General features: G+C 30.9%; 1 protein-coding gene across 1 annotated transcript; it reads left to right on the top strand.

Annotated features, from left to right (window-relative positions):
* The first annotated feature begins 4,632 nt into the window (after positions 1–4,632).
* Positions 4,633–7,720, top strand: LOC149493754 (putative terpene synthase 6). Its single transcript, XM_089726074.1, has 7 exons — positions 4,633–4,787; positions 4,883–5,156; positions 5,862–6,234; positions 6,313–6,531; positions 6,619–6,754; positions 6,833–7,081; positions 7,232–7,720. Exons 1-7 carry the CDS (start codon positions 4,674–4,676, stop codon positions 7,520–7,522), a joined length of 1,656 nt encoding a protein of 551 aa, XP_089582200.1. The 5' UTR covers positions 4,633–4,673; the 3' UTR covers positions 7,523–7,720.
* The last annotated feature ends 676 nt before the right edge of the window (positions 7,721–8,396 follow it).

Genomic DNA, 8,396 nt, shown 5'->3' with positions numbered 1-8,396 from the left:
CATTAAGTGCAAAAAATACTAAAGTGGAGAATATTGTTGGATTAAGTGCAAAATTACTGACGTGGGTGATGAGATTGAAGATGTTGTTTTGGGTGAAGAATCACTGAACATCAGTGATGTAATGCTAGAAAACCTTGAAGAATCATAGAATATAGGAGGTGTAATCCTTGAAAACCATGAAGTATAGCTTAGCAATGTTGATCACAGTGTGGATAGGAAACAAAATGAAGACTAAAGGGATGGCCAGAGGCAATTTGTTAGAGGTTCAAATATTTGGGACAGGCCATGCAATGAGGATATTCACTTTCCTGTGAGATCTTGTCCGAACACCATGTCATTTAAAGAAATTGAAACACAATTGGATTAGAACTACACGAAAAAGCCTATTTAACCTGATTTGCTTTTACAAAGAGGGAGTCACCATCTCAGGTTTAATTATAAAAGGGAAAACTTAAGGAAATCCCCGATTAACTCCGAAAAAAAAGAAATTATCCAATGGAAGACTGCACTAGAACTTGAAACCATAGAGGATTCAGGAACTAGGTTTTTAGTATAAAAGAAATAAGTTGTTTAGCTTGAAATTAAAACAAGATTCAATGAAAATAATTTTATGAACAATTAATATTATGCATGAGTATATAAATAATGCATGAACAATATAAAAAATTTTATAAACAAAATAATCAATAATTAAATAAAGCAATAAAATAATTCAAATTAAATTAGGGAGTATTATCTTTAGCCTCTTGATGAGGATTCTAGGATAATCACACATCTCCTAATAAAAATAAAAATAAAAATTAACTACTCCAAAATCAATGACAATAATAAAATTATCCCACAAATAATAAAAAGATGGTGAGAAAAGACAAGGAGGATTTTTGTTAATTTGGTTTGCAATTTAGGAAAAATCACAAATTTATTTGCATATCCGTTAGATCCATAATTAGATCTGGAATCAAAACCATGCAGTTCTATTGATTGATTTTAGTCTTATTTATCATGTTTTCACAAGCCAGATTTGTGAATAAGGGATAGAAGAAGAGAGATTTAAGATTTATGGAAACATACCTAAACCTTGTGGATCTTGGGGACTTTAGGGATTGATTGAAAGATTCGGCCAGATCTCAATTCTCTCTTACCTAGGCTGGAGGGGGCCAAATTAATTCAAAAAGAATTAATTTAAGATAAAATTAATTAATTTAAAGAAAATTAATTAATTAAAAAATTAAAAATCAATTTTGAAAAATCAATTTATATATTTTCGGGTGGTGATAGTCTAATTAATTTAAAGAAACTTAATTAGGATAAGGCTTAAAATTGAAAAAACAATTGTAATTGGAGACAGAGGAGAGAGTTTTTCAGTGTCATTACAACCGAAGCAATTAAGGTGTGAAAAAATGAGGTCTAGGAGGCCTGTCTTTAGTGAAAAACAAGGCTAAATTCGTCAAAATCAGAGTCAGAATACGAAGCAAATGGGGGCGCTATGGTAGGGGTTTGGCAGTCGCAGGACTATGTATGGCAACTAACCCAAATCTAGCCTTAATTTTAACTTCAAGGTGGAGTTTAGTGTGTAATATACTGTTGAAAGCCTAAGAAGTTTAGTTTTCAATGCCACTTGAATCATTAAAAATACTAACTTTTAGGATTTTGCTCGATTCTCGATGGGTTGAAGATCGATTTGATCCGTACCTTTTCTAATCGATTTGAATGATGAAATCTAAACTTAAATCGACCTAAAACTAGTGGTTCCGGTCTGGTTCGAACCAAATATTTTATTTTTATTTTCAAAATTATAATCACTTAACCTATTCTATATACCTCTAAAAGTCTAAATAATCTTTTACTACATGATACACTTTACTTAAGTTTTTTGTTTTTTTTGAAACACGCTTTACTTAAAGGTTAAAAATCTAAAAAAGTAAAATGGTAAAAAAAAAAGTGAAATATTTAGTCTAGAATTGTATTGTTTGATACAAACAGGAGTTTTAACATTTTTTTTTTCTTTTAAATTATTTACTTAGTTCAAAATTGCATTGTTTGAAGTATTTTTCAAAATTTTGTCAGTTTATTTAATTAATAACATTTAGACAAAATGAAATGATAATTTATTTGATTATTTTGTAAAATTATTTAATTTTATTTTTTATATATGAGTATGAGCTTTCTAAAAGTTATTTAAAATAAAATTTACCAATATTTCTTAAACTCATATTAATTTTTTCAAAAGAAAAATATAATCTTAGAACCGAATTATTACTTTTTCCTAAAAACATTAATATATATGTTTCCATAAACCATGATCGAAACCATCGGTTCCTCGAATCCGAGTCGGAACCAGCTGGAATCATAACTAGACCGGAACCGTCGATTTCTCAAATCCTAGTCGGTTTAAAAGCCGGTTCAGGTTCAACATCCTAAAAATTTTGAATTGCCGGGTTCGGTACAAAACTGGAACCAACGGCTCAACAAACCAATCATGCCTATATCATAGACACACTCAAAATCAAATTCAGGCAATCAAGCTCTACATTTCTGCGTTCCAACCTCCCCTGCTATCCTTTGCATCTTGGTCTGCATCAACAAAATCTCCTCCATATCATTTACATCAATAGGTATACTTCTTTGCGTCAGTTCATTTACACCATGCTTTGGCTCGAATCGCTAACATCAACTTGCTTACACCATCCTAGAAATATACCATAAACATTATCCACACAATAGCAATACAAACAATGCTTGTTTCTTATTGTCTCAGAAATTCCTATCTCCGCTTTCTTTCTGCACTTACAATAGCAATTTACAAACTCCCTCTTGTGAATTATTAGCCAAGCTTGATACTAACCACAGCCTAGCTTTTTGTTTGAGTTATAAAGATTGTTTGGGAATAATATTGGGCTTAATATATTGTTTCACCCTCAACTTTAAATTTTGTTACAATTCCACTCTGATTTGACCTTTATACCAATTTCACCATGAACTTTAACTTTTTATTGTAATTTCACTCCAATTTGACCTTTATTGCAATAGCACCCTAAATTATAATTAGGATTTAAATTGTGAATAGAAAATAGGTTCACTCTTGGCCTTGGGTTTATATTAACTTAATACATTTTTGTGAATGAAGGAGTTTAGGTTAATAGTAAAGACAATCTCTATTATTATTTTTAATATTTTTAAATTTTTTCTTTCAAATCAAAATTTAAGAGACCCATCAGTCTCAAGATATTGTCATGGTTGTAGTTATACCTCAACTATGCCCTAATAAACGATGTTATTTCATCTATATAAACAAGTGCCCTCAAATTGACTCCTGACGACCGATCAACGCCACTCAAGACTTTCTCCTTCTCAATGCCTGAATTCCATAATCACTAAAAACTCACTTGCAAAATTTGATAATCGTTGTCACAGTCATTGAAAAGAAGAAAAAAAAAAAAAAAAAAAGGGAAGAATCAATTTTGGAGAAATCCTAATTGATGGAGTAAAGACAAAAATTCATCGACGGTGAAAACTGAAAAAGGGTTTGTCTTGAGAACAAATTTAGCTTAAGGCTAAAGAATCCTTATAAACGATGTTGTACGTGTTTCAGATAACTCATGAAGCTTCAAAACTGCAGCGTTTTGGCTATGGAGAGAGTCCACTTAAAACTGACGTGGACGTATTATCTGATGCTTATAATGCATGGGGCTCACACACAGTAAGGTTAGCAAATTTCTAACCAATTTCTGTGATAATAATAATCATAACAACAAAATATTAAAATTGGTAGTAAAACGATATACATAAATATAATAGTTCAGATATAAAAAAGTCCTCTTTGGCTATCTCCGGTTAATTTAGTATGCTGATTTTAAATTGGAGTTCTTTTATATAATAATAGTGATTTGAAGTGTTGGTAATTATCTTTATTATTATAAATAATAATAATAATAAATAATAATAATAATATAATAGTTTCTAGAATTGATGAACCGAAATAATTTTCTGTTCATTTTCAATTCAATTTTGATTTCCAACCAAATCATGCATAGCCATCTAATAGTTTTTCTTTTGATGGAATCTAATTTTATTATTTTCAATTTTCATTTAATTAATTATTTTTAATGGAAACAAATACTTTTTTGATATTTTGAAAAATTAAAATTTTAAAATAAATTTTACAAAAATTTGAAAAGAGAATCTTTCATGTGAAAAATTATTTTATAAATTGAAGTTTGAAATTGATAATTAAAATTTTTTAACACGTATATATTTGAGTATAAACAAAAAAAATTTAATATCACATCAAAATGCAAACTCCAACGTGATTTTATATTTTGTTCAATTTTTTACTTACAATTAAAAGTGTTTTCTAATTAGTTTACGTGTACCCATTAAGTGAAGTTATTTTCTCGAGTATTTTTAAGGTTATCTTGAGAATGTCACAATTATGAGTTATAATTAGTAATAGTAGCACAATGACTCAATTCCTGCTTTGACAATGACAAATTTGAAAATAAGTTTCTGATGGCTCCTTACAAATTATTTGAAAAGTAAATAAATTATATAGCTGACTGATTTAATCACCTCAATTTCTCTATAAAAAGTGTTGCTTTGATGTGTTTACAATTACAGGCATTAAGCATATAATACTTCACTTACCATCTTCAGCTTATTTACCTACCCTGAAAATGGCTCAACTGTCTCTTCCATCAAAAACTCAGCATGGCATCTTTCGTCCATTGGGAAATTTCCCCCCCAGTGTCTGGGGTTATAGCTTTGCTTCATCTTCACCACTTGAAGCTGTAAGTCGTTCTTTCTTGTCTATTTTTCATCGTTAAAAGAAATGACGTTTGTAGTAGAAACGACATTTTGTTTATTTATATTTTTGTTTTCACAGGAATTTGAATCATACACAAGAGAGGTGGAAGCACTAAAAGAAAATGTGAAGGACATGTTAAAGCAATCATTAGGAGAATTAATTGAGAATATTGAGTTCATCAACTTATTATATCGTCTTGGCGTTTCGTATCATTTTGAGGCTGAGATTGAAGAGCAACTGAGTCATATTTTCATTGCTCTTCCTAATATCATTAATGACAATAACCATGACCTCTATACTTCAGCACTTATATTTCAAGTTCTGAGACAGCATGGATATAAAATGCCATGCGGTAAGTAATTTATCGCGATTTTTATGCATTTTATATGTATAGTAACTTGCAGGATTGTAAATGAGTCAAGTTATGATAAGCTTTGTTAAGCTCGAATTTGGTTTATTAAAACTTTAGTTTTGCTCAAATCGAATTTAAAAAATCAAGTTCAATCTAAGTTCATTTTTTAAACAAGCTTGATAAGTAGACTCGAGCTCAATTTGTTAAATTTATCGAACAAGTTTTTTTTCTGGTGGAACTTCAGATAGTGTCAAAAAATAGAGAGGAGAGGCTGGTTTTCAATTTTCTTACAGAAATAAAAAGAAAAGGTTATAAACACAAAAGAAGAGATTGAGAGGAAAACATAAATTCAGTATTCATAGCCAACGATATACAAAGCATAAAAACAAAGTTTTTTTTCTTTTTCTTTTTCTTCATTCTCATGACTATCCATTTCTCTCCCTCTTCATTTTGCTCAAGACAAGTGTTAAAGGACAGCCTACATCGCATTCCCCTAACAAATATACTTTTTACCAATTCTTTACCAAACCCAAGAACTTAAGCTATTTTGTTCAAGTTAAGTGAAAAAGTGTCACTTCTCTAACAAATAGCTCACCTGCAGTTGGCTCATTTATAGTCCTAGTAATATGTTTAAAGTAAAAAAGAAGTATTATATATATATATATATATATAACAAAGAAGGCTAATATAATTACTATGAAGCAGACGTGTTCAAAAAATTCAAGGACAACAATGGAGAATTCAAGAAAAGCATAAGTGATGATGTGAAAGGCCTTCTTGGCTTATATGAAGCTACCTTTCTAAGTGTGCATGGAGAAGATATTTTAGATGAAGGTCTTGTTTTTACAAAGCGACGCCTAGAAATCTTAGCCGCACAATCGAGTCCTCATCTTGCAAACCGCATAAGGAATGCTTTACTGCGGCCATTCCATCAAGGCATAGAAAGAATAGAGACTCGCCAATACATATCATTTTATGCAGAAGAAGATTCTCCAAATCAAACTCTTCTCAAGTTTGCAAAGCTTGATTTTAATAGACTACAATTATTATACAAACAAGAGTTAGCTTTGGTCTCAAAGTAAGTTAATATCATCTTTCATAGTAATTTCTTGACGAAAATTTAGTATATACTTACGATTAATTTATGATTCATCAGGTGGTGGAAAGACTTAAATCTGGTTGAAGAGCTTCCTTATGTAAGAGACAGAATTGTGGAGATATATCTTTGGGCAATTGGAGCTCATTTTGAACCGCAATATGCTCTTGCTCGTGTGATGATAACCAAGTATACAAATATGGTATCAATGGTAGATGACACATATGATGCATATGGTACACTTGATGAACTCCAACAGTTCACAATTGCGTTTCAAAGGTCTGATGGACAAATAAGAAAACTAATGTTTCGATCAGACCCCATGTGATTTTCTATTCCTAACAATCATTTGGTTCAAATTTTCAGATGTAATATTGATGCTATTGATCAGCTACCAGAATACATGAAAGTTCTTTATAGGGCTGTGTTGAATCTTTTTGATGAAACAGGGAATGATGAGACTGAAGGAAGATCCCAGAGAACAGCTTATGCTAAAGAAACTGTATGATTACTATATACGCTATTAATTGTAGGCTTTGCTAAATACACCTAATTAATGAACTTTGTTTGGTATTATTAGTTCAAGGAATTGGTGAGAGCATACTTTGTAGAAGCAAAGTGGTTTAATGAGGGGTATGTGCCACCATTCGAGGAGTACATAAACAATGGATTAGTGACGAGCGCTTACATTGTAATTCCAGCAGCTTCCTTTATTGGAATGGAAAAAGTTGTTGGAAGCAAAGAGTACCAATGGGTAAAAGAAAATCCTAAAATTGTTAATGCTTCCAAGTTAATTGGCCGTCTGATGGATGACGTAACATCCCGTGAGGTATTGCATGCTATTCTAAAATTTCTTCTCTTTTCTAGAATTAGGACGTTATTTACAGATTAATTAGCAGTAATCACTAATTATAAAGAAATAAACTTTGCAAATTTATGTAAAGAACATACTCTAATTAACATATATAAATTCTTGAAGCATGAGCAAAAGAGAGGACACTGTGCTTCAGGTGTCGAATGCTACATGAAAGAGTATGGTGTTTCAGAAAAGGAGGCCATTGATGAGATCCAGAAAATGTGTGCAAATGCCTGGAAGGATATGAACGAAGCATGCATGAAGCCAACTGAGGTGTCCACCACTCTTCTCAAGTATTATGTCAATCTTGCACGTGTCATTGATTTTGTTTACAAGTATTCGGATTCCTACACCTACTCAACAATTCTCAAAGATGACATCAAAGCATTGTTCCTTGAGAAATTGCCTATGTAATGATGGATTGATTTAGTTTTAAGTGTGGAGGATATCATATATAGATTTCCTAATAAAACGAGATTTTATTTGGAGTCTGTTCAATAAAATATTGTAATAAAACGACGTTGTATCAATAAAACATTGTAATAAGACATTTCCACTTTGGATTCGTATTAAAATTATTGTAAAAGAAGAACAGACGGTTGGCTTTGATGAGTATATGAGTTTTTTTTTTTTTTTTTTTTTTTTGTCTCATTTAGGTATTTAGTTTTGAAAGATGATTAATGGATATTTTCACTAACAAACACAAAATAAAAACTATTATATTCAAAAAAATATCAAGGAGAAAAAAAAAAAAAAAAAAAAAAAAAAAAAAAAAAAAACAGAACAAACACGGAAATACATATTTCGTTCTCTAGTACTTTAAGAAACCAACATAACAAGCATACACTAGACAAGCTACAAATAATAATATAAATGAAAAATTAAAATTCTTTTGCAATTCAAATATACAAGAGATTAAGCAATATTACACTAATTACAAACTAACCGGCTCTTAACCAGGTGGGACGCAAAACCCAAAATCCTAAGGATGCTGCTCTTCATCCAGGACCGCCCGTTTGTCTGGCTGTGCCTTTAGCTTCACACGAGGGCCAAAAGCACTGACGGAGCCAGGGGGGTTCTGAGGGAGGCGACCGCCCCCCTAAATCTGTTAAAGATTTTCTAATGTGGTAAATGTATTTGATGAAATCACTGGCCGAATGGTTAAACCTTTGCTGTTTCTGTCATTGGTTCTGAAATCAATTTTTGATAGTTGCAGTTTTTTTGTTTTGTTAGTTTAATTTTTTTATTTTTTTAGTTCAATTATTTTAATTAGTTCTTATATATTGAT

The sequence above is a fragment of the Jatropha curcas genome, chromosome 9 (genome assembly GCF_041381405.1).
Source record: "Jatropha curcas cultivar XTBG-Jc1 chromosome 9, XTBG_Jcur_1.0, whole genome shotgun sequence".
Classification (NCBI taxonomy): Eukaryota; Viridiplantae; Streptophyta; class Magnoliopsida; order Malpighiales; family Euphorbiaceae; genus Jatropha; species Jatropha curcas.
The sequence above is the reverse complement of the archived record's forward strand: the minus strand, read 5'-3'. Positions and strand labels throughout refer to the sequence as shown.

Excerpts from the sequence above, each read along its gene's own strand:
- LOC149493754 (XM_089726074.1), top strand. The coding sequence starts at position 4,674 with ATGGCTCAACTGTCTCTTCCATCAAAAACTCAGCATGGCATCTTTCGT. Across the intron at positions 6,532-6,618 it reads TTCACAATTGCGTTTCAAAG|ATGTAATATTGATGCTATTG; the intron begins GTCTGATGGACA and ends TCAAATTTTCAG. Across the intron at positions 6,755-6,832 it reads CAGCTTATGCTAAAGAAACT|TTCAAGGAATTGGTGAGAGC; the intron begins GTATGATTACTA and ends TGGTATTATTAG.